Here is a 27,045-nt window from a genome sequence, read left to right on the forward strand (position 1 = left end):
AGATATCTGATGGGCTAGCTTCCAACAGTATGGAAGAACTTGCAACCAACACTATCATGAAGGACAGAGGATTGAAAACACTAAAAAAAAGTAATTAGACTAAAGCCAGAGAAGTTGTCAAGTCCCAATGGCCTGCACCCAAGGTTAGAAAAGGCTGCAGAGAGAGGGGAGCCTGTGGCTGAAGTTTTCCAAAACTCTGAGTTCCAGGAAGGTACCAGAAGGAAAACTGCTAATGCGACTCCCTTAAGAAGGGAGGAAGGCAAAGAACAGGTAACTGTAATCCTGTTAGCTTAACATCTGTTGTTGGCAAGATGCTAGGAGTCCATAATTAAGGAAGAAATAACTGGTCATTCAGAGAAGCTTAATATAATCAAACCAAGTCAACATAGTTTTGGGAAAGGTAAATCATATTTCCTAGAGTTCTTTGAGGTGTAACAATCAGAGTCGATAGGGAGGAACCTAGAGATTGTGTATTTGGATTTCTAGAAGGCATTTGACAAGCTGCCACATAAAAGGCTGGTGCATAAGAGCATGCAGTGGGGAGGAATGTGTTAGCATGGACTGAAAAATGGCTATCACATAGGAGAGTCGGAATAAGCAGATCATTTTTAGGCTGGAAAGATGCAACTAACGAGTACCCCAAGGATCAATTCTCGGCTTTATTTATTTTTATATTAATGACCTGGAGGAGGGGGTAGAGTGCAAAGTGCCAATGATAGGAAAATTGGTGGGAGGGGTGAAGTTGCAACAGGATATTCAGACTCAGCAACAAGATAGAGATAGATTGAGTGAATGGGCAAAAACTTGGCAAATGGAGTTTACTGTGGGAAAGTGTGAAGTTATGCCTTCGGTAAGTGGAACCTAAAGGCAGACAAAATTATCTAAATGGAAAAACACTGCAAATAAACGAAGTACAGAGGAGGGGGTCAAGGCACAAATTGCAAACAGTTAGCATACAAGTGCAGAAAGTGGTAAGGAAGGCAAATAGGCCTTTATTACAAAAAGGATTGGAGTTTAGAAACAGAAAAGTATTGTCATTATTGTAGTGAATTGGTGAGGACACATATGGAGTATGCACAGTTTTGGTCCCCATGTCTAAGAAAAAAAATCGACCAATATTGGAGGCAGTCCAAAAGAGATTCACTTGGCTAATTCCTGGGATAAGGAGAATGTCCTACCACAAGCTGCTAAAGAAAATTCTCTCTACTTGGAGTTTAGAAGAATTGAAACAGAAGATCCTGAAGGGATATGACAGGGTAGACGTCAAGATGTTTCCATGGTGGGAATTTGAATGATGGGACGTACTTAGAAGATAAGGTGACGATCATTTAAAACCGAGGTACATGGGAACTTCTTAGAGTGATGAACCTCTGGAATTCTCTGCCCCAGAAAGTTGCGAAGCCTAGATCATTGGGGGGTAGTAAATACATTTTTGAAGATCCAGGAATTAAGGGCTACTTGGAACTGACACAGATGAGATTCATTATATTCATTATTCATTTACAATTAAGTCACCTCATTTCTCTAAATGTGCAAACACTGGACCAGAGGCCAGAGCAGGAATGGAGGTATCTGGGCTAAAGGGGGGGAGGGGGGTGCCAAGTTGAGGAGATTGGGGGGTGGGGCGGTGAAGAAGGGTGCCAGGGTTGAGGAGAGGCAACAGGAAGAGGCAAATTGGTTTATTATTGTCAAATGTGCTGAAGTACAGTGAAAAACTTGTCTTGCATACCTTCCATACAGATCAATTCATTATAACAGTGCATTGAGGTAGTGCAAGGTAAAAATAACAGAATGCAGAATAAGGTATTACAGTTACAGAGAAAGTGCAGTGCAGGCAAACAATAAGGTGCAAGGCTATAACAAGGTAGACTGTGAGGTCTTATAAACAGCAGGATAGCTGTCCTGAGCCTGGTGGTACATGCTTTCAGGCTTCTGTATCCTCTGCCCAATAGGAGGATGAGAAGAGAGAACGTCCAGGGTGGGAGGGGTCTTTGATTATGTTGGCAGATCTACAGAGGTGGCAAAGAGTGTTGACAAGAGTCTATAGAGGGGAGGCTTGTTTCCATGACACGCTGGATTGAGGACTTAACAGAAAAAGGGCTCAGGAATGGGGATGGGGAAATTGAGAGGTGCAAGGAATGTGAGAAAAGCAGAGAAAGAGAGCAACTAAGAAAGGAGAGGGAGAAAAGAGCAGAGAAAGACGGAGGGAAAAAAGGACAGATGAGAGATGTGGTGGCCTGCTGATGTGACATGCTGGGTGCTTCAAGCATTTCAGTTCTCGATGAAAGGGAATATGACCAGGTGGTCCCAGAAGCTGCAGTCAGCAAAATATTTAAAGAATTAAAATAGAAATAAGTCTCTCTTAACCAGTTGTGCAATGATATTAAAAACCAAAGCACTTCTCAAAATGAGCAGTCAACATCACGTGGGTTTAGAAACAAGGGTTTTTTTTGGATGGGATCCGAGACTAGGAATTTCATTGGTAATAGATAAAAAAGCAATGCAAAAAAGCATGTTTAATTCACTGTGGTTTTAGCACACAAGTGAACAATGAACAGAAGACCTTATATCATTAAAAAAAAATGATAGAAAACTCAGGACTGGGACAGCCTTCAACTTTTTTTTTTGGTGGTTTAAAAACAAAAAGCTGAAAATACTCAGCAAGTCAGACAGCCTGTGATGAGAGAAGCTGCAAGAAGATAACTAACTTGAAACATTAACCATGCTAATGCTGTTTGGCCTGGTGAGTGTCTGCTGAATTTTTCTTTTATTTCCAGAATCCAGGTCATTTTGCTTTTGTTTGTCATTTAACTACTTGACTTGTGATCCTGAAAGGTTGAACTGGGTTGTTTTAATCAAAGGACAAATGATAAATTAGACTTATTACACAACTTGAATTACTGACAAAATTCCTTAAGGTTCTTAGGTGCTCCTGAGATGACGTGTACACCACGTCATCTCAGGAGGGATCTGTGATCAGTGTTTATTTAAGGCAGCTCCAATCTATTGTCGATAACTACCAAAATAAGAGATTTAGATAAAATCTGGTATTTGTGCCTCTAGGTCATAAAGTCATAGGTTCAAGGCCTACTTCAATGAGCAGAACATCGAGGGTGATGTTCCTTCCCCAAGTGTCAGCACGGAGAGAATACAGCACTGTCAGAGGTGGCATCTTTTGGATAATGTCCTTTTGAGGAGCCATCAGCCTCTGAGGTGTATATGAAGAATCTCTCACTTCCAAGAAAGAAACTCTCCTCCTTCACTAGCCATTAGTTAAACCTCAACCATTACTTAGAGACATTGCAAGCTTAGTTGTTTGTTGGAACTCTGCAGAGTGTAAACTGGCTGCTGTATTTTCTGATACAAAAATCATTTAATTGGCTACAAAATACTCGGATGTGCTGAAATCATGAAAGACATTATAAAAATCTGTTCTTCTAAATATTGTGAAGAAATATTCTTTGTGCCACATTCAACAAATTTCTTCCATTTCCTAAAACTTCAACAGAATATGCACTTTTCTGTCTCCAAAGGGCTTAGCAGACAGACAGCATCCTCCTTGAAAGGAGTGGTGATGTGGGAGTGGTTGAGAGAAATGATCAAATTTAACCTTATAAGAAAAAAAAGCTTGCATTCATAAACCACTTTTCTAGGCCACAGCGTACTTTGAAGATGATTAAGTATTTTCAAAGTGCAGTCAGTGTTGTAGCAAACTGCAGCCAATTTGCACAGTATGCCCACACAAACAGCAGTGATATAGACCAGATTATCTGCTTTAGTAGATTCTCCTGGATCTGACGTGAATGTCCCACCAAGCAGCAACAGCTGACATCTTATTAACCCAGAAGAGAAAACTGAAATATTAAAACAATTAATTTCACTCTCAACCCCTCTGGTAACTCATCACGACTAGCCTTTGGTGATACACACCTTTCTGGGACTGTCCCACGTTGCATTCAAGTTTCCTGTTGGCTGTTCTTCCCTTATCCGGTACTTCCCAGCAGGTAATTCGATCCAGTTACAGCCAACAACATCACTATCCACCATGAATCTATCGAAATATTAATAAAACACAAAGTGCAAGCATTGTATTAAAAATTAAATTCAATCTACTCCTTTCAATAATTCCCAAACTGTGAAAAGTTCTAGGAAACAATACCAAAATAATTGGACACCTGTCATAAGATATTAGGGTGATGTGTTTTATTATAAACAGTATCTTAAAGGAAGAGATGTGTAGGTGAACAGATGTCTTGGTGGGAGGGGGAAATTCTTGGGTATGGAACCTCAGTCAACTGAAAGTTCAGCCAATGATGGGGAAATTAAAATTGGGGATATACAAGAGACCAGAATCAGAGTGCTGTAAATAGCTTGCAACACTATAGGGCTGGACGAAGTTACAGATACCAGAAGGGGCTAAAGCCATGCTAAGTAATGTAGGTCTCCATGATTCATAAAATGGAGGTGCTACTTTAACAAGGAGCTAAGTCAAGTCAGTAAACAGCAAAAATGGCTAAACTTGATTTCATACAAGACAGAGGGAGCACAGTTTTGGATGAGCTTACGTTAATGAAGAATGATGGAAAGCCAGCCAGAAGTACATTTAGTCTTGCTGTGGTAAGGGTTTCAACATCAGGCAATGGTATAGAGGGAACACAGTTAAGTGACAATGACAAGAAGCTCATCTCACGATCAAATGTGACGCCAATGTTTCAAATGGTCTGACTCAGCTTCAGCCAGTCACTAGAGAATGGAATGAAGTCAGTGGCTGGGGAACAAAGTCGCAGTGACAATCAAAGGTAAATGCTTCCACACATCACCCATATTCTGTGGGGCCAGAGCATAAAATAACTGAACTAAAAATGCCATGAGGCCTGTTGAATATTTGTCATCACTACTTGCAGTGGGTTTGCTGGTGTTAACATGATCTGACCACAACACACAATTGGATCAAAAATAAGTGAACAGAATCAGTATTTTGTTTTTAAGTTTTAAAAAAAGCTTGCTGTGGAGATTTGTGCAAAATCTTCACCACATCTGCCACTACAATGCTGACAATCAGCTAATTTGGTTAGAACAAACAGAATAGATGAGAAGACAGCAAAGTATTTGACATCATTTGCATATAGAGAGAAAGCACTTCAAAGGTCTGGTAACCTCAAGAAAACCTGATCTTGCCTGAAGTTAGAGCTTTTCATATTTAAAGGATTCTTGAGGTGCAAAATGACAACCGAAATCACTGAATTGTAAGCAGTATGTCTGAACTTCACTTTGTCAAATTATTATACAAACAGCCAATTACATTGTAATTAAAAAAAAACAGTGCAAGTGATGGGAACTGTACCCACTTTCTGTCACTGGTACAACCTCCATTTCCATAGTTCAGAGATGTCCCCTAATGGCAAAAGCCTATCACTGCAACTGTCCCACAAAGAAAAGATCATTTTACAGCAACTAAATACCTCTGTCTATTCTGTTAGCCAAGGAATAACTCCCATTCTGGAAAAGGAAAATTAACATAATATCCCCCCTTCCATCAGGCAGAAAATACAAAAGCTTGAAAACACGCACCACTGGGCTGATGGACAGCATCAACCCCACTGTTACAAGATTCCTGAACGGACTTCTTGTACAATAAAGCTGCACTTGTGATCTCTCAATCTTCTTCATGGCCCTTGCATCTTATTTGTCTCCCTGCACTGCACCTTCTCTGTAACTGTAACACCATATTCTGCATTCTGTTAATAGTTTTCCCTTTGTACTTACGTTTGGAATGATCTGTCTGGATGGCGTGCAAACAGAAGTTTGTCACTGCATCTCAGTACATGTGACAATAACAAACCAATTACCAAGTAATCCAGAACAGTAACAAGGAAGCACTGTAGTGTCAGAGGAACTGCATCTCACTTAAGACCTTAAGATGAATTCCTGCCTGCCCCCTGAACAGGACATGAAAGATACAGTGAAACTATGCTAAAGGGCAACAGGGAAGCTCTTCCTGGCATCCTGGCCCTGTGTATCCCTCAGTCAGTATCTACTAAACAGATTATCAGGTCATTGTTCAACAGCTACTTTCCTTCAACCATTCAGTTCTTGAGCCAGCCAGCACAACCCTAATCACTACAGTTTAGCAACACTATGACCACTTTGCACCAAAATGGACTTGTTGCTTTTTTTTTGGTTCTAATTCTGCTCTTTCTTGTAAGAATTGTCTATAATTTATGTTTTTCTTCTACATACTGCTTATATGATGCTATGTGCATGTGATGCTTCTGCAAGTAAGTTGATGATTGCACCTGTGCACACAGGTACTTGTGTAGATGACAATAAACTCAACTTTGACTTTGTTACATCACTGTGGGAGCTTGCTGTGCACAAATTAGCTACTGTGTTTCTTACATTACAACAATGACTCACTTCAAAAGAACTTTATATTGGACATCAAGTCCTTCAGTACATCCTGAGACTGCGAAAACTCCCATGTTAATAAATTGCTTCAATGCTCACACAGGAATAGTAAATACCTGATTTCAAAGTCTATGTTGGCCTCATATGCCTGATAGTTGCACATTGGACTTGAACCAAAGCGGAAACCTTGTTCCAGCAGGCGTTTGGCGGGGGCAATTAAACGAGGTAGTGCCATTGTGATCTTCAGGAATGGGGTCTTCTTGTTTCCTCCATAGCTGTACATATCTGTAATTACACATTCATTGAAAGCATTCCCTCAGTAACGATGGAATATATTAAGAGTAATAGAGCACACAAGGCGGCCCTTCGGCCCAACTCACTCATGTCAACCAACACGTCTATCTGAGCTAGTCCCATTTATCTGCATTCGGCCTGCTTCTTTCCTCTTTCCTTCCCCTTTCACTTTAAATCTACCCTGGGAAAAAGACTGCGACCATCCACCTTGTTTATGCCCCTCATGATTTTATAAACCTCTAAGTTACCCCTCAACCTCCCTCGCTCCAGGAAAAAAAGCTCCAGCTTATCCAGACTCTTATAACTATTTTTCACTGGCCGGAATAAGCTTTGGGATATCATTCAGGGATATAAAGGTACTATTGAAATAGAAACTTTTCTTTATAAGAGTCAGAGTAACACAGCACATAAACAGGCCCTTCGGCCCAACTCACCCATGCCAACCAACATTCCAATCTAAGCAAGTCCCATTTGCCCCCATATCCCTCTAAACCTTTCCTATCTGTGTACTTGCCTCAACCACTTCCTTTGGCAGCTTGATCCATATAGGCACCACCCTGTGTGTGGAGAAGTTGCCCCAAGGTCCCTTTAAAATCTTTCTTCTCTCACCTTAAACCTATGCTGTAGTCTTTGATTCCCTTTCCCTGGAAAAAAGACTGTGTGCATTCACCCTATCTATGCCCCTCATGATTTTATACATTTCTATAAAATCACCCCTCAATCACCTACACTCAAAGGAATAAAGTCGCAACCTGCCTGACTTCTCCCTGTAACTCAGGCCCTTGAGTCCGAGCAACATTCTCGTAAATTTTCTTTGCACTCTTTCAGACTTAACACATTTTCTCTAACAGGGTAACCAAAACCAGACACAATACTTCAGGTGCAGCCTCGTGAACATCTTATACAACTGCAACGTAACATCCCATCTCCCAGCAGAATCCATTCTTTTCCCCATGTCTTATACTAATACGTATAATCTCCCTCCTCTGCCTTTCCCTCCTCCAACAATGTGCACGTTTTTGCAAGTTCAGAAAGACTTTTGATCCATCTCTCAGTACTTTCACACTTCCTGATGTTCCTCAGTACAGGTTTTGGCCCTTCTCAGAGTCATAGAGCTATACAGCATGAAACAGGCCCTTCAGCCCAACTTATCCCCACCAAACTAACCCCATTTGCCTATGTTTGACCCATATCCCTCTAAACTCCTCCTTTCCACGTACTTATCCAAATGTCCTTTGAATGTTGTTATTTCTCCAAGCTGTCCCAGCCATTACATGGGAGAGATTAACTGGAGGAAAACAGTTGGAGGTTATACTTACTCTCCTTCAGACAGATATCGACTGCCAGTACTGCTTGAGAGATGTTATCCTTGTTTGACCTCATGTCCTTAATTACAATGCTATTCAGTTCCCGTTGAAATTCATGGAGGTGCTCTGAACCGAAACCTGTCAGAGGAATTTTGTTACATAGTTAATGAAACCAAGGCCATCTGAGTGGTCACTTAGGGGTGTTACAAATGTGACTGTTCAGTGCAGCCTGAGTAATTCAACCCATTACCGCAATGAGACATCACAACAGACATTTTATTTTTTACAATGTCTGTTGTACAGCAAGTACAAACAATGCCAGCTAATGGGTGGGGCAGCAATCCTTCAGTTCTGACGCTTAGCAACACTTCCAAGATTAGTAGTGGTTTATGTAGGATTCTTTGTTTGATTGGCTCCAGCCTACCCAATGTGCAACACCAATTCACACCTTATGGCTCTGGAGAGAACCGCCAGCTAACAGCATTGTGCAGGTTGGCAAGCTCCCCACTCCTGCACCTGTGCAGTGCAGTAGTACAGGACACACTGGAGGTTAGGCACTGGGACTTCTGGCCTCCCGCTCTACTAGCAACTCTCCAGAGTAGAGCAAAGTCATGCCAAGCTAGGGCACCAAGTCAACTTTGCATCTGCCCCCCTCGGCTTCAGCTAGTATATTAATGTGTTTAATTAATTTTTCAGTTAATTGTGCATTTAGATAAATAATTAAAATATTATAGATTTCAATTATTTTTAAATAGTTGAAAAAGTACAAGCTGTCAAATGGTCATCAGGGTGATCCAGGGCATCAGGATCCACCCCAGGGCCTAGTTGATGCTTGTGGACCACTCCACCTCACCATGGCAATGAGGCCTCCAGCTCAACTGGGCTCACAGGGACTGAGAGGTTTGTGCATCTGCAGGGTCTGCATACAGGGGTTTGAGGGGTAGGGGGTAATGAATGCAAGGCACGAACACTGTCAAGGGTGAAGCTACCATCAGGCAGGAGGTGCAGAAGCCTGAAGTCCCACACCACCAGGTTCAAGAACAGCTACTTCCCTTTGACTATTTGGCTCTTGAACCAATCTGCCCAACCCTAATCACTACCTCAGTAATAGCAACATTATGACCACTTTGCATCGCAATGGACTTTGTTTTTGTTCTAACTGTGTTCTTCCTTGAAAAAATTCGGCATCATTTATGTTTATGTTGTTCTTGTGAATGATGCCGTGTGCCTGTGATGCTGCTGCAGGCAAGTTTTTCATTGTACCTGTGCACACATGTGTGCATATGACAATAAACTAGACTTTGATTTGTGCTAATATTCATTCAGGTCACCCAAGTAGTCACCACTTTCTCCAAGAATAGCCAATTAATGTGGTATCACAAGCCCAAATGGTGGTGCAAACAGATATAACTGTAGCTTTCATAAAGGAATTGGCCACTTCAACAAGAGATAAAACAACTGCAAGGATACAGAATAGAGCCAGTGCGTAGGACTAATAGTGCTATTGCACACTACTCCACCCAGTGGCTTCCTTCTGTCCCAAGCTGTATTATTCTAATATACTATGATTTTTGTTTGTAAAGATCCAAGTTAGTGCAGCATGCTACTGAAAAGAGAAAAGGTTCATTCTTGAGGATGAGAATGAAATAGGCATTTTATTCAGCTGGGAATATACTCTAACTGGGAGGCTCTAGAAGCACCGACCTAACATTTCAGTTTAAATGCTGCAAAAAAATTGGCTATAATTGAGTAGCAAACAGAAAATCTCACACAGAAGGATTGGGTTGAGCAATACAATATATTCACAGTGGTACCACAAGGAAGGGACTGAAGGCACATTTTGGTGGAAGAGGAGGAGTAGACATAACGACAGAGCTCACGTTATCTGTGACCTGGAAATGTTGATGCCGACATTTTGCAACTAAAGTGAATAATTGTGCTGGAGCACAGCATCAACAAGCCTGATAAACAGTTTCTGAGAGTGCACAGGTTTACAAAATCTCACCAGCAGGGGCTTGTACATAGAAATATGGCATAAATCCATGAATGTGGCAGCAGACACTGTTCCCTTCCATTGTAATTCCAAACATTCGTGTCACAGGAACTGGCCCCTGCTTATTCCCAGGCATTCCAGCAACATAAGATCCTACAAGAGACAGGAAAATGCAGTTATTAAAATTGAGAACTTCATTTTTTTTTGTGGAACCTTTCTTTGCACAAAGTAACGGCAGCATTTGCCTAAATGGCAGGAGTAAGTAGATTCCCAAAGTTAATTTATTGACTGCAAAATATTTTTGAATATCCTTCAGATAAGATAAGAAATTAACGCATGTTCTTTAGTTCTATAAGTGTCAATTAAGAGAGGGAATATAACACACTCAAGTCACTACACTTACAATTCATTGCTTGTGACATTCCATCTTGTCACCTCAATGTTCTCACTCCCACATCGGTTCATTGCTCCAAAGTTATGCATTTCAAACCACTTCCTCACACATGCATTACCTTTCACTGAAATCCTATCTTTCCAGTATTCTTGGTTAAGATTTACACACACACCATGACACACTGATGCCAGTGGAGCTTGGATGAATAATAGTGATCATTTTAAAATTTCCTCTGAAGCATCAGACCTTATTCCACTAAACAAGCTCTGAAAATGTACTGGTGAAGATTTACTGATTATCAAATCTTCTGGGAAAATGACGTAGGTGCTTTCTTAGTCAAATTACTAATGATGAAATTTCACTATCAATGTAGAGCTAGGTTAAAAATGTCCTACAGCAAGTAAATTTTAATGCAATGAGAGGACAATGATTAGGTGGAAGACAGTGCTGAACATTCAGCTTAAGAAAATGAAATTTTCTAAAATTTATCTATTTTGCTCCCCTTTTTCATGAGGAATTCAATGTACGAGCAAAGCCTGTGTGGAAAATGAATGAATTAAGAACTAGAATTGGCAACAGTTATGAAAGTACATTGCAGAGCCTAGAAAGAGTACTGCTGAAAATGTTGATAGGCAAATAAAAATAGCACTCAATGAGTCAGAGGATAGACACTGAAGAATCTCTCAATGAACTTAAAAATTAACATTTGCCCTCACAGCTAAATAGTTTCCCTTTGTACCTCACAATGCTGTAGTAAACTATTAAGATGGAAAATTTGTACTTAAAGATGATGTTGCTGACATAATGAAAGATACTGACAGAGAAATAATGGAGAAAAATGTTCACTAATAAGTGAATGATGGCTCTCTATCTGACTGTGATACAACATCTCCAGAATGTTTGGATATCAGTGAGTAGGTGGTTGCTAGATTAAAAGATAAAGAACTGTAAGTTCCTACGCCAGATGGCATTAATCGCAAGTGGCTGAAGGAGGCCATCGGCACAGCACCCCGGGTACAGGAACAACAGATACAGCAATACTGGATTGACTGAAATGGAGAAACCAGAGTCATACTTGAAGCACATCCATTAAAAAAAAATCAAAGCTCGAAATAACTCTTAATAAACGACAGCAAGCAATACTCTGGAGTGCAATCTGCCCAGCAAACCTCAGCTTCTTTCATGAGTTACAAATTAAACAATATAGTCTGTAAATTGTAGCTTATTTGCATTATTTCAAGGCTTTTTAACAAAGGTCTACCAAAAAAATTGTATTTATAGCATCCTTCATGACGTTGGGTCACATCAAGGCACTTTGCATCCTGTGCAGTACTTTGAAAGTGATTTCACTGGGCCAAAGTGAACTTAATCAAGCCAATGACTACTCCTGCAGCCACACCAGTCCAATCAAGCTACAGGCTTCACTGCCACAGCTGACCTGCAATGTGGAATGGACTAAGGGGCAACTAGGTGGTAGATCAGAGATTTTTTTTAAAAAAAGCTCAAAAGGATTTAGATAATTAATAGAAAGATCACAAACATCCTTAAATGTTTGAAATTAATTTAACACATTAGGAATAAGTAAAATACAACAAAAACTTTTCTTCATTAACTTTTCCAATCTAGATGCCACATATACACAAGGTCAAGGCTGGCATAAAGCTGAAAGGGCTGGAAGCAAAGCTGGCATCTGACCTACAGGGCTGCCAACTAACAAACAGCTCGATCTGGCCCACTGTTGTAATGTAGGAAACGTGGCAGCTAAACTGTGCTGCTTGGGAGAGTTTGCTGTGCGATGAAATAACGAGCAGATAATCTATCGAACAGAGCAAGATAAATAGTGGACAAAAGTCATCTAAATCAACATTATAGATGCCTGGTAAAATATTCTCATAAAAAATGAGCACCTGTTAGATCACCACAAATGTTAAATGCTGGAATTGAAGAGGGGAGCATGGAAAGATGGATAAGTACCCCAGTGGCGGAGGTTTAGAACTCATTGTTCAAAAAAAAGTGGAGACATGAACCCACTCGAACAGCCTAAATGGCTACAGACACAGTTACAAAGTGCGATGAGCCAAACTAGCTGTTTATAAGCTAGAGAATATGATGGACTAAATAGCCCTCCTTTATGTAGTAAGTGCCTGATTTTTGTTATGATTGTTAAAATATCAGAGACGAGCTTGATAGATAGTATGAGCTTTACACCTGCCTTTTTCTGATGGACCAAAGTACTATTGAACAGGTGTAGGCCATTCAGCCCCTCGTCGGTTTCCCATCAAGTTAGATTGCGTAAACTTAACTGAATCAGCTTACCTTGGTTCTATATTTCACAATACCCATGCCCAATTATAATCGAACCACCACAGCTTGGAATGTTTTAATTTACCATCACTGGCCTGTTGACACTGATGGTTTTATACCACAGCATAAAGTGGAGGGCTGAATCCAGACACATGCTGTGTCCAAGCCAGAATTTTTCTGACCACCATCACCTTTGGACCTCTCACTTACCCACATAGTACTCCAGCTCCACCTGCTGGAACGTGATGTTATCCACTTTTGGATCGATCTTTGGTACTGGTGGGCGCTGCCATTTACTGTTCATAACATTAGAAGAAAACAGGTTTCCTGAAAGCAGGAGAAAATGTACTTAACTTACAATCCCACATTACAAGTTATAAGACTATTGAACAGTCGCTAGTACGATAAGATGAACTCTTGACCTCACAATCAACCTCATTATTACCTTGCACCTTATTGTCTACCTGTACTGCATTTTCTCTGTAGCTGTGACACTTTAATCTGCATTCTGTTATTGTTTTCCCTTGTACTACCTCAATGCACTGTGTAATGAATTGATCTGTATGAATGGTATGCAAGACAAGTTTTTCATTGTGCCTCAGTGAAAGTGACAACAATAAACCATTTCAAGTGACAATAATAAACCAATTCCAATTGAGGCACTTGGCAGTCCAGATGAAGGGTCTCAATCCAAAATGTCAACTGCCCATTTCCCTCCACAGATGCTGCCTGACCCATTGAGTTCCTCCAGCAGTTTCTCTTTGTTTCAGGCAAGAAGACATAGCTGAATAGAATGGAAAAAGGTACTCAGCAGAGTTTAATAAAAATTATTCCCTTACTTTGATTCAGGTATCAAATCCTTGGAGACCCCAGCAATAAAAATAGCCCAAGCTCATCTGCCATGTCTCACAAATCTGACTGAGCATTTTGAGAAGGTAACTAAGAAAATTGATGAAGGCAGAGTGGTAGACAAGGTTTACATAGACTTTGATAAAGCTTTTGACAAGGTCCCACATGGTAGGCTAGTACAGAAAGTTAAGGTAAAAGAGATCTGAGACATGTTAGCAAACTAGATCCACAATTGGCTTTGTGATAGGAGGCAGAGGGTAGTGGTGGATGGGTGTTTTTCTGGAAGTCTGCAACAAGTGGCACAGCACAGGGATTGGTGCTGGAATGAACATATATATACGACTTGGATAGACCGTAGGTGGTCCAATCAGAAGTTTGCAGATAACATGAAAATTGATGGAGTCGTAGATAGTAAAGAAGGTTGTCTAAGGATACAACAGGACATAGATCAGCTGGAAAGTTGTGCAGAGCAGTGGCAAGTGGAATTTAGTCCAAACAAATATGAGGTAATACACTCTGGGAGGTTGAATTCTGGTCAGACATATGGAGTAAATGGTAGGGATCCAAGGAGTGTTGATATACAGAGTGATCTTGGGGTGCAAGCCCATAGCTCCCTGAAAGTGTTGATACAAGTGGAGTGTAAAAGGTACTTGGTATGTTTGCCTTCAAAGGCCAAGGCATTAAGTATAAGAGTTGGGATGTCATGTTGCAGTTGGACAAAACATTGGTTAGACTGTACTTGGAGGACTGTGGACAGTTCTGGTCATTACACTGCAGGAAGGATGTGGCAACAGTAGAGAGAGTACAGAAGAGATTCACCAGGATACTTGGAATGGAGGGCTGTAGTTATAATGAGAGATTGGATCAGCTAGGTTTATTCTCACTGGAACATGCGAGTCTGAGGGGTGACCTTGTAGAGGTTTATAAAATTATGAGGAGCATAGATAGGATAGATTGAGTCTTTTACCCCAGGGCACGGAGTATAGAACTAGAGGGCACAGGTTTCAGGTGAGAGGGGAGAAATATAAAGGAGATCTGAGGGGTAAGATTTTTCACAGTGGGTGGTGAATATCTGAAACGAGCTGCCAGAGGAGGTAGTGGAGGCAGACATAATCACAATGTTTAAAAGGCACTTGGACACGTACTGGATAGGAAAGGCCTAATGCTGGCAAATAGGATTAGTGTAAATAGGCATTAAGGTCAGCATGGACAAGGTGAGCCAAAGGGCCTGTTTCTGTGCTGTATTTTTTTACGATTCAAGGCTGTGTATCAGTGTTCTTTCCACTTCCAAAAACCAAGGAACTAATTGTGGACTTTAGGAAGGGGAAGTCAAACGAACACGCACCAGTCCTCATTGAGGAATCAGTGGTGGAAAGAGTGAGCAGCTTCAAGTTCCCTGGTGTCAACATCTTGAAGGATCTATCCTGGGCCCAGCACATAGATGCTATTAGGAAGAAGGCGCACTTTCTTTGAAGTTTGAGGACATTCAGCATGCCAGCAAAGATGCTGACAAGCCTCTACAGATGTACAGTGGAAAGCATTCTGACTGGTTGCATGGCCTGGCATGGAAATGCACAGGAACGCAAGAGGCATGGAGAGTGGTGGACTCCGTCAGTTCCATCACGAGTACAGCTCTCCCTACCATCAAGGAAGAAGCGATGTCTCAGGAAGGCGACATCCATCGTTTAAGACCTCCACCATCCGTGCCCTCTTCTCGATGCTGCCATTAGGCAGGAGGTACAGGAGGCTGAAGACTCACACCTCAAGGTTGAATAACAGCTTCTTCCCCACAGCTAGCAGGGTTAAAAAAGTGCCAGCACTTGCTCAAGTACAGTTCCACATCCATCAGGCGAATCTGATCCCATGCTTGAGTGAGAGTCCTAGCAACAGACGTGAATTGGCTATATTGGGCCTGAGAGCCACCACAGCCAAGCTTTATCCTGTCCTATACAAAGTGCTCCACTACCTGCACCACCTGGCTAGGATTACGCAGCAATGAAGTAGCCGGTCTGATCATCTCTTTTCCTTGCCCATAGTTCAATCATGTCCCAAAAGCTACATCCATTGGGAATGTTCCACAGAACCATATCAATGTCTGTACCTAAAATCAAATGCTGACAGATAACAACTCTCAATCTTTCCTCCCTCAGTTCTTCAAGGGGTGAAGATGCCACACATGATAAAATAATCATTTAAATGCAAAAAGAACCACAGTAAATTAAATCTGAAAATCATTTAAATACAATCATTAAGATTTTCTAATCAATTTTCAAAAGGAATAATTTTAAGACATTCATTTTTTAATAAAAGATCAAAGACATAATAAAAATTACTGAATCAAAAATATGATTAATTTAGTTAAGTTCTATCACTGAAGTTGTTTCCTCAAAGATCAAAAATTCAGTCATTTCCTATCTTGCCCTGGCAAACAATAAACCTCACAACCATTTTATTGCAAGGTGTTTCAGGACTCATCTACCACAGGCTCTCTCTTCTGGATGTGAACAGAAATAAAGCAGAGCAGGACATACAGGAAAAGAATCAACTTTACAAACTGAAAACGTACTTGGTCAGACTTTTGCCAAGAATCAGGTGGATAGGGTCCTGGAAGGTCAAAACTATCTTGTCCAAGTTAAGCACATTGACTCACTCATCTGGGGATCACTGATTTTGTGTATGCGCCAGGACAAATTATGTTGGTTACGGCTAATGGTGCCAGACTGACTCACCAGAGTTGGTGCTTTCAAGGCGGGAAGTAAATTGGAAAAAAGCAACAAGTAGTTTGCTGGAGGAACTCAGTGGGTCGAGCTGTGGGGGTGGGGGGGGGGGGGGGGGGGGTGGTTGGGGAGAAGAAGGAATTGTCGATATTTTGGGTTGAAACCCTGATGCAGGCTTTTGTCCCGAAATGTCAACAATTTCTTCCCCCCAGAAATGCTGCTCAACCTGCTGAGTTCCCTCCAGCAGATTCTTTGTTGCTCCAGGTTCCAGAATCTGCAGTCTCGTGTCTCCAGTAAATTGGAAAAACATTTAAAATTAAGGTCCCGCCATTCACAGGTACAGCAAGACAGAAATTAGATCATCCCAGTAGTTGTACAATAATGAGAGTAATAGTGTTGACTGAACAGTCATCAATCTTTCATCAACACATTCACTAATTCACAATGAATGAAAGCAATCTGCCACCTACCAATTGGAACCGAATCCTGTGATGGCTGCACTTCCTTGGCATCCATCATCATTTCAGCCTCCACTTCATCGAGGTACGCCAGTTCCTCTTCAAACTGTGATGGCCCCTCGTCATCCCAGTCTCCTCGGGGGCGTTTCGAATGTGGCTGACTGCCATCGCCACTGCTGCCATTTGGCTTCTTCCTTGCACTCTTCATGTTAATCTGCAAATGGTACAAGTAGAAAAACGTACATGACTGGTCACCTTGTTAGGAGCTCTGGAGGAACTGGAAGCATTAAAGAGTTTGCATTTCTATAGGACATTTTGCAAGAGTAGGAGATCCCAAAGCACTTTACAACCAGTGAAATACTTTGGAAATGTTGTTTCGCAAGATGCTGCCTATCAGTGCACCAGTCTGCACAAGTACCAAGATTTATGGTAAAAGCAATTAAGGCATTTCATTTCAAGATAAATGTTTAGATAAATCCACCTGATTAATTGATTTTTCTGCCTCACCTTGAAGAATGAATTCAAAATGGAGAACTGTTTCACATTTTCAAATGACTTTTTCCACAATTCGTCACACAATTCAATGCATAAATGTGGTTGCCCAGTGCGCCATTCACAAGGGTCTTGACGGGGATTCACCCTCTGATATCTGCCAAGTCAGTTAGTTACAAGGATGGGCAGTAGCTGGATTCTAGAACTGGTTTCAGCAATGAGGCATTATAAATCATGTAGCATTCACCACTGGTAGAAGGCCCACCGTTGACACCATCTATCATCAAGAATCCCCACCGCCCAGGTCAAGCCTGAAGTCCCACACCACCAGGTTCAGGAACAGCTACTTTCCTGCAACCATCAGGTTCTTGAAACGACCTGCACATCCCTGATCCTACCTCAGCAAAGGAACACTACGGACCACCTCTTGCACTGCCACTGATTGCATTTTTTTTTGCACCATCTTTTTTTCTCTTCACTGTCTTGTTTAATTTATATGTGATTTATGTACAATTTATATTCCGCATGCTATCTGTACCTACATGCCTGTGCTGCTGCTGCAAGTTTTTCCATTGTACCTGTACCTCACTGTACTTGTGCACATGACAATAAACTTGACTTGACCTTGAGAGAAAATGTCTGGTGAGGGTAGGATCAAATTCTGCTGCAGTCTCTGCTCTCTTCCAAAATACTCAGGCAATATTCAATGCACAAAATCAAACATCTAGCTGAAATAAAGATCCATTTATGCAGCACCATTCACAACCCCACCATCCTTAAAGTAGTTAACAACAGTGAAGTACTTTTGTATTGCAGCAAATTGTACGTAAAAAGCAGCAACCTAAGTAGTTCGGCTAGTGTCTGAGACAGCAAAAGTTCATCACATTCAAGACAATACGGAGAAAATACACCCTCCACGCGTTTTAAAAAACAAGGCCCCTACTTTCACACAGGATACTTACTGATGGACTCAAAAATCTGTCAAAACAGGGAAGTTTTATACCACACCAGAAACCACTCCTGGTCTCTTCTTCCTTCTATAAATTAGAATACAATCCAAATAGTATAATCTAATTTTTTAAAATTTATTTTGTATACATTAATACAGGGATTTAGTTTTATTTCATAGTTTAACAAAAATGCATCGTCCAATAAATCAATTAGAAACCTCTCAGGTACATTATTCTGTTAGAAAATGCAGTGAGAAATGTCTTAAATTGAATAATTAACATTGATTTCCAATCAAGGAATTCAGCTGACATTAAATTGTACCACCTAGGTGAACACCAGCTTGCATCACTTTGTAAAGCAGTCTGTATTTTTACTTATATTATGATTCTTCAAACTTACTTCAGCGTTGAGGAATCAGGGGTAAACTATTAAAGATTGCCTTGGATATTTTGGGATGTAAAAAACAAAGTTTTCAGAATACTGAGCTCTTTCCAATGCTAAATTGATTACAATAGGCTGACATTCTCGCTATCCGTCATTACATCCACCACTGGCAAGATAAATCAGGACGAAAGTATGCAAAAGAATTCTTCTAGCCAGAGTATTTAAGTGGCTGCTTTTTATGTACAACCGATTGCAATTCAAAAGTATTTCACTGTTAGTTAACCTTCATCCATCATAAAAAGCACACTCTAGCATATTTTTCAGAAAGTATTTAAATGGCTTCACAACTTGGCTTTGAGTTCACAAATCATTTTACCTTCCATGCTCCTGTACTGCCAATAACATACCTCCCTCTCTGACATAGATGTTACATGTATGGCAAACACAATGTGGTCACCTACTCTGCTGCAAAAACACCAACAAGCCTTGTCATTGTACACACAGCTCAAGTTTACATTGACCCTGAAATGCATACATTCATCATAGAAGCCAACTGTGGTATGTACATACTGTCCTTAATCACTGAATATTTTGGGAAAATGCTAGTCATTCTGTCTTCTCCCTTCGAGCAGAAGTTACAAAAGCCTGAGAGTACAATTCACCAGACAAGGACAGCTTCTATCGCACTGTTATCAGTCTCTTGAACAGACCTCTTGTACACTAAAAGATGAACTCTTGATCTCCCAGTCTACCTCATTGTGGCCCTTGCACTTCGCCTACCTGCACTTTCTCTGTAACTGTAACACTATATTCTGCATTGTTTCCTTTTTACTACCTCAATGTAATTTTGTATGGCATGATCTGTCTAGATGGCATGCAAACTTTTCACTGCATCTCAGTGACAATAATACCAATACTAATAAAGCATGGGATTCAAACCTCACCATAGGACTTCAACGCAATCCCAACTGGCAACCCAAAATGTTATTGAAGGATTGCTACATTGTTGAAGGTGCCATCTTTCAGACAAGGTGTTGAACATAAATCCCATTTCACTGACCAGGTGAATGTAAAAGATACCACAATGTTAATTAAAGAACCATGGTTGGATTGGGGAAGTCTCAAGAGTCCTGGTCGACATTCATGCCTCTAACAACATCTAAAGTAAATACACAGGCCACTTTATTTGTTGTTGTTTACGATGGCCACCATGTCTCCTATATAGCAACAACCATTACACTGCAAAAGTACTTGATTCACTATAAAGACTTTAGAAAATTCTAAGGTCATGAAATGCCCTCTTATTCTTTTTACCAGTTAGAGGAGCAGAGACTTCTCACACTACCCCTGGCCAATAGCCCTCCCTCGAAAAACACAACCACCAAAAATTGACAATCTTATATCTCACTGCTGCTTACAGAAATTGTGCATAAATTGAGAATTAATTAAGAACTGGGGATCAACACAACAGCGTGTAATCAAATGAATGATTGGTGTTACTCCAAGACAGACTCTCTCCTACTCATATTAACAAAGAGATCACAGTCCCAGTTATAGTGTTCTATTGATAAGATTTATAGCCCAGACCATGGACGATCACCCCACACAGATGAGAGAAGAGTGTATGCCTCCCATGCCAGCTCTGAATATTTACTTTCAGGAAAGCCTTTAAGTGCAAGTTGAGACTCTTCAACTTTTGAACTCTTGCCTCAGGGTCAGAAATTTGTGAGTTCAAGGGTCACTGCAGTCAAACATGAAACCAATCCCCCCGCCCCCAAGATGCTGCTCGACCCACTGAGTTTCTCCAGCAGATTGTTTATTGAAGCCAAAACTGGAAGCCAGAGCAGCCCCGAGGGGGTGCAGCCCTGTCACGGGGGGGGTGGGGGGGGGAGTGCAGCCCTGTCACGAGAGGGGGGTGGGGGGGTGCAGCCCTGTCACGGGAGGGGGAGGGGAGGTGCAGCCCTGTCACGGGAGGGGGAGGGGGAGGGGGAGGGGGAGGGGGAGGGGGGGTGCAGCCCTGTCACGGGAGGGGGGGGGGGGGGGAGTGCAGCCCTGTCACGGGGGGGGGGGGGGGGGGAGTGCAGCCCTGTCACGGGGGGGGGGGGGGGGAGTGCAGCCCTGTCACGGGGGGGGGGGGGGGGGGGGGGAGTGCAGCCCTGTCACGGGGGGGGGGGGGGGGGGGAGTGCAGCCCTGTCACGGGGGGGGGGGGGGGGGGGAGTGCAGCCCTGTCACGGGGGGGGGGGGGGAGTGCAGCCCTGTCACGGGAGGGGGAGGGGGAGGGGGGGTGCAGCCCTGTCACGGGAGGGGGGTGGGGGGGTGCAGCCCTGTCACGGGAGGGGGAGGGGGAGGGGGGGTGCAGCCCTGTCACGGGGGGGGGAGGGGGAGGGGGGGTGCAGCCCTGTCACGGGAGGGGGAGGGGGAGGGGGGGTGCAGCCCTGTCACGGGGGGGGGAGGGGGAGGGGGGGTGCAGCCCTGTCACGGGGGGGGGAGGGGGAGGGGGGGTGCAGCCCTGTCACGGGCACTGACACATGAGAGGCTGACCCAAGGCCCCCTCTGCCCTCCCGGCAGCTCCCACTTCATCCTGGGGCAACCATTCCCCCTCCACCTGCCTCCCTGACGCGGCTCCCCGGCCGGCGGCCACACCGCTCTCTGCGGGAACTCGCCCGGCCTGACCTGGCCGCTCTCGTCAGGCTGGGAAGCCCCGAGGAGGCGGCAGGCGCTGCACAAATGCACGTCCTTCCTCCCCCCGGGCCTAGCGCAGCCGGGGCCTCGATTTCCCCCTCAGACAGTCCAGCCGCCCCCCAGACACCGCTGGCCGCCCGGGCTCGCACGGCCTGGGAGAGCTCCAGCGCCGGGGCGGCTCCGTGAGGCGACCCCGGACCCCGGGCACCCGGCGGCGGCGGCGGCGGCGCCTCCGCTCCTTTACCTCGGCCTCCCGCTCGCTCCTCAGCCCCAAACTCCCGCCAAACGCGTGCCGCCCCCTGACCCCGGTTACCGCGGCAACGGCAGAGCGGCCCACCCGATTGGCTGGAAACATAAGGCTGCGTTGATTGGTTGAAAGAAGAAAAAGATGATTGGCCGAAACTCGGGAGAATGATTGGCTGATAGAACGACAGATGCTCTAATTGGCTGAAATTCAACCAATGCTATCATCGGCTGAAAATAAACAACACTGATTTGCTGTCATAGGATTGAGCCATTCGCATTGGTGGACAGGGAAAGAAGCATTCTCATTGGTTCCGTGGAAGCCAATCGTTATGATTGGCTGAAAGAGAGTCAAACATTTTGATCACAGTGTTTTGGGGAGCAGAAAGTGTTGGGAAGTTTCAGCAGGTCGGGCAGCGTCTGTGGGGAGAGTTAAAGTTTCAGGCTGAAGACTTTTGACCAGAACTGGGAGAAGTTGGGAATCAGAGAGACTGCAGATGGTGGGATCTGGAGCAGCAGACCGTCTGCTGGGGGAAGCAGAGGATGATGCAGTGGAGGTCGGGGCTGGTGGGGCAGGAGGGCAGGACCATGGGCACCCCTGTGGGAGGGCTGAGTGAGAGCAGAGGTGTGGGATAATGGCGGACGCCATCTCCCTGGCCCTACACTCATCTCTGGAGCATCTGGACAGTATTGGTATCGGTTTATTGTCACTTGTACCGAGGTCCAGTGAAAAACTTGTCTTGCATACCGATCGTACAGGTCAATTCATCACACAGTGCAGTTACATTGAGTTAGTACAGAGTGCATTGATGTAGTGCAGGTAAAAACAATAACAGCACAGAGTAATGTGTCACAGCTACAGAGAAAGTGCAGTGCAATAAGGTACAAGGTCACAACAAGGTAGATCGTGAGGTCAGAGTCCATCTCATTGTATAAGGGAACCGTTCAATAGTCTTATCACAGTGGGGTAGAAGCTGACCTTAAGTCTGGTGGTACATACCCTTCTACGTGAGACTATTGTTTATTGACTACAGCTCCACCTTCAATACTATAATTCCAACCAAACTCATCACCAAACTCCAAGACTTGGAACTCAACATCTCCCTCTGTAATTGGATCCTTGACTTCCTGACCAACAGACCACAATCAGTGAGGATAGGCAGCAACACCTCTAGCACGATCATTCTCAACACTGGTGCCCCACAAGGCTGCGTCCTCAGCCCTCTACTCCCTATACACTCATGACTAGGTGGCCAGATTTGGGTCTAACTCCATCTACAAGTTTGCAGATGATACCACTGTAGTGGGCTGAATCTCAAATAACGATGAGTCAGAGTACAGGAAAGAGATAGAGAGCTTAGTGACATAGTGTCATAACAACAACCTTTCCCTCAATGTCAGCAAAACAAAAGAGCTGGTCATTGACTTCAGGAAAGGGGACAGTGCACATGCTCCTATCTCCACCAATGGTGCTGAGGTCAAGAGGGTTGAGAGTTTCAAGTTCCTAGGAATGAACATCACCAATAGCCTGTCCTGGTCCAACCACGTAGATGCCATGGCCAAGAAAGCTCACCAGCGCTTCTAGTTCCTCAGGAGGCTAATTTGGCATGTCCCCTTTGACACTCGCCAATTTTTATTGAGGCACCACAGAAAGCATCCTACCCAGATGCATCACGGCTTGGTATGGACACTGCTCCACCCGAGACCGCAAGAAACTGCAGGGAGTTATGGACACAGCTCAGCACATCACGCAAACCAGCCTCCCCTCCACGGACTCTGTCTACACTTCTCACTGCTTCGGTAAAGCAGCCAGCATAATCAAAGACCCCACACTGAATATTGTCTCTTATCCCCTCTCCCATCAGGCAGAGATACAAAAGCCTGAAAGCACGTACCACCAGGCTCAAGGACAGCTCTATCCCACTGTTATAAGACTATTGAATGGTTCCCTTGTACGCTAAGGTGGACTCTTGACCTCACAATCTACCTCATTATGACCTTGCATCTTATTGTCTGCCTGCACTGCACTTTGTCTGTAACTGTGACACTTTATTCTGCATTCTGTTATTGTTTTCCCTTGTACTATCTCAATGGATTGTGTAATGAATTGATCTGTACAATCGGTTTGCAAGACAAGTTTTTCACTGTACCTCGGTACAAGTGACAATAATAAACCAATTCCAAGAAATGGTGCGTCAACAATGGCGGGGAGAGACTATGGTTTGGCAAAAAGACCTCTCCTAGCACTGGTGTGGAAAGTGTCATTATCAGAACAGATATGATAAATATTTTAAATCAAAAAAACAAATGATACTGAAAATTTTAGATGATAAAAAACTATATAAAATACTCAGAAGGCCAGGCAGCATCCATGGAGAAAGACTGGTGATCCTTCATCAGATAACTGGACTTGTCTGTCTGCAAATCTTGTCTGACGTCAGTCATACAACACAGAAGCAGGCCCTTTGGCTAACATTGTACATGCCAGCCATGAAGTACTCATCCCTACTAACCCCATTTACCAGCACTAGGTCTGTTGTCTTCAATGCCTTGGCAATTCAAGAGCTTGTCTAGATACTCCTTAAGTGTTGTGAGAGTCTCTGCCTCCACCATCCCCTCAAGCAGCGCGTTCCAGATTCCAACCACACTGGGTGAAAAATTTCTTCCTTTATCCCCTCTAAACCACTTAATCCTTCCCCTAAACCTATGTCCTCTGGTGAAAGGCACCTCTGCTATGGGAAAAAGTTTATTTCTGTCAACCCTATCTATGTCCCTCATATTTTTTTATACAACTATCTGTGTCCCCCCCCCAACCTCCTCTGAGACCCAGCCTCTCCACTCTCTCCTCATAACTGAAACGCTCCATGCCAAGCAACATCCTGGTGAATATCCTCTGCTCCGTCTCCAGTGCTATCACATTCTTCCCATGGTGTGGTGACCAGAACTGCACACAATATTCCAGCTATAGCCTCACTAATGTTTTATAAAGCTGTACCATAACTTCCCTGCTGAGTATATCCAGTGCATTGTTTTTAAAACACATACTTTAATTGGCTTCAAAGCTGTTTCTGGTCAAAGACCTTTCAACTGTTCTGACGAAGGGTCTTTGACCTGAAACATTAACTCTGTTTCTCTTTCCACAGATGCTGCCTGGCCTGCTGAGAGTTTTTTTTCAGGTTTCCAGCATCTGCAGGTTTTTGATTTTCATTTTAGTTTACTGGGAAACAGAAGTATTCACAGGCTGTTAAGGAAACAAGCATTCTCATTTGCCGAGACTGAGTAACACTGATAGGGTAGCGGCTTCCCTCTCATTCCTCAATATCTCTCTCAATGGTTGATTCTCATTCACTCAGAGGTGCTTTTAAACACATGAACTCTTTAATATCTCTGATTCAACAAAATTGTCAGCAATTAGTAACTTATCACTAAAGTTTTCTTACAATTTGGTGGCTTCCCATATTACATAGGAATTTGTAAAATTAGTGAATAAAACAAAACGCAATTCAATTCACACTCTTTATCACTGGTGCTACAGATGGAATCATTGCTTCACAGCTCTAGTGACCTGGGTTCGATCCCGACCTCCAGTGCTGTCTATGTGGAGTTTGTACGTTCTCCCTGTGACTACGTTGGTTTCCCCTGAATGCTCCGGTTTCCTCCCACATCCCAGAGACGTGCAGGTCGGCAGGTTAATTGGTCGCTGTAAATTGCCCCTCGTGTGTAGGTGGGTATCTGGAGAATCGTGCAGGGAGGGATTTGTACTAATGAGCATGTGTGAAAGAATAGTTTACAGGGAAAAATGTGATGATATGGGACTGTTGGGATTGCACAGAGAGCTGTGATGGGGTGAATAACCTCTCAATGTTGGAAGGAAATACGAGGGAAAAAAATGAGGCAAGTCTTTGTTCTCAGTGAGAACTCCTAAAGCAGCTCCAATCCTCTTGTGTGAAACGCAGTGTGAACTGTCCCTCAACAATTTGTGATGTTCTCTCTCTCCATCATTCTCCCCCTCCCTCTCTCGCATTCTCTCTCTTTCTCCTTGCATCTTCCTTCGCTTTCTGTTAGTCTGTCTTTCACATAGACTGTGATTCTCTCTCTCTCTTCCTGACAACAGCGATAAGGTGATGGATTTTGTGTGTGATAAGATCAGTTGCTGCACATACAGGGCCATTTCTCCCAGGTCATCAATGACAGCACTCAGGAGACCAGCTGCCAACAAAACTCCCACTGAAGCAGAGAGAGAAATGGGAACCTTGGCCAGGGCTATGGTTCAACAATTCATTGGAAAGGTCTCCGAAAGTGCAACCCTCCCTCAGTCAGACACCGGGAATGTTGTCTAAATTAAGAACTCAAGATCTCATTTGGACAGGTCCACAGATAGGAAAGGTTCAGAGGGACATGGGCCAAACACAAACAAATGGGACTAGATGGGCATCATGGTCAGCATGGACCAGTTGGGCTGAAGGGCCTGCTTCTGTGCTGTACGACTCTTTGTCCCTAGTCCAGAATAGAGCTTGAATCCACAAACACTTGACACAGTGTTTGGTCGCTGTGACATAGTAAACAGCAACTGTTACACATCAACCCTGAGGCAAGGTGACAGCAAGGACAAAACAGGTAAACCCGCAAGCCACAGGTAACCAAGTAACAACCTCAAGGAAGTCTTTGACTTTGAAACAGACTTTCACTGGATAAGTCCCCATGTTCCCCTGTTCAACAATGATGAAATCCAGTCTGGCGACACTCTGAACCAGTTTGACAGCAGCAGCTGACATCACAGAAATGCCTTCCAGGTATTTAAACCCACAATTCCAAGGTGGAACAATGCTGATGAAACTTTCCTGGGTGTGATTCAGTTGTGGGTAGGCAAGAAGTTGGCAGAAGGAACATAATGTGAGGTTAGCCAGTTTGGAAGGAAGAAAGACACAGCAAATTATTACTTAAATGGTGCAAGACTCCAAAATGTACAGAGGTCCTGGTGCATGAAGCACAAAGGTTAGCAATGCAGGAAGGGCCGGAAGGCTCATGGAATGTCGGCCTTTTTCCTGAGGAGTATGGTTTAAAAAGAGTAGGGAAGTTTTGATGGAATTTTATGTTGCACTGGAGTATTGCATAAAGTTTTGGTCTCCGTATTTATGGAATATATTATGGAAGTAGTGGAGAGAAGGTTCACTCGGTTAATTCCTGAGGTGAACGAAGTGAGGTGGAGCAGATTGGGCCTCACCGGACTTCAGAAGAACAAGAAATGATCTTATTTATGATACTGAAGGGGGATTGAGAGGCAGATGGTGAGAGGAGTGTTTCCTCTAGAACAAGGGAGCCTGGTTTCACAACAGGTGGTCCACTTCAGATGGAGGTGAGGAGGAATTTCTTCTCTGGGGGTGGAGACTCTTTGGAATTTGCCACCCCTGACAGCTGTGGATGTGGAGTCATTTCATGTGGATAGGAAAGGTTTAGAGGGATATGGATAGGAAAGGTTTAGAGGAAATGGGACGCGCTCAGATAGACATCTTGGCTAACATGGATGTTGGGCCGAAGGGCCGTTTCCGTGCTATATTACTCTATATA

At 43.4% G+C, this 27,045-nt stretch overlaps 1 protein-coding gene across 2 annotated transcripts in view; it reads right to left on the minus strand.

Moving 5' to 3' along the window:
* Nucleotides 1-27,045, minus strand: part of pold1 (polymerase (DNA directed), delta 1, catalytic subunit) — a 145,968-nt gene that overhangs the window by 104,738 nt on the left and 14,185 nt on the right. Inside the window, exons 1-7 of one of the 2 annotated variants that reach the window (XM_052043016.1) lie at nucleotides 21,479-21,553; nucleotides 16,737-16,938; nucleotides 12,911-13,027; nucleotides 10,015-10,155; nucleotides 8,022-8,147; nucleotides 6,525-6,693; nucleotides 3,931-4,051 (exon numbers count right to left, since the gene is read on the minus strand). In XM_052043016.1, coding sequence (XP_051898976.1) covers nucleotides 3,931-4,051; nucleotides 6,525-6,693; nucleotides 8,022-8,147; nucleotides 10,015-10,155; nucleotides 12,911-13,027; nucleotides 16,737-16,932 — 870 coding nt within the window. In that variant the 5' untranslated portion in view covers nucleotides 16,933-16,938; nucleotides 21,479-21,553. Of the gene's footprint in view, nucleotides 1-3,930; nucleotides 4,052-6,524; nucleotides 6,694-8,021; nucleotides 8,148-10,014; nucleotides 10,156-12,910; nucleotides 13,028-16,736; nucleotides 16,939-21,478; nucleotides 21,554-27,045 lie in introns of those variants that run through there. The other variant, XM_052043015.1, reaches the window with a different exon arrangement.

Source organism: Pristis pectinata, chromosome 33, assembly GCF_009764475.1.
Source record: "Pristis pectinata isolate sPriPec2 chromosome 33, sPriPec2.1.pri, whole genome shotgun sequence".
In the NCBI taxonomy this organism is placed as follows: Eukaryota; Metazoa; Chordata; class Chondrichthyes; order Rhinopristiformes; family Pristidae; genus Pristis; species Pristis pectinata.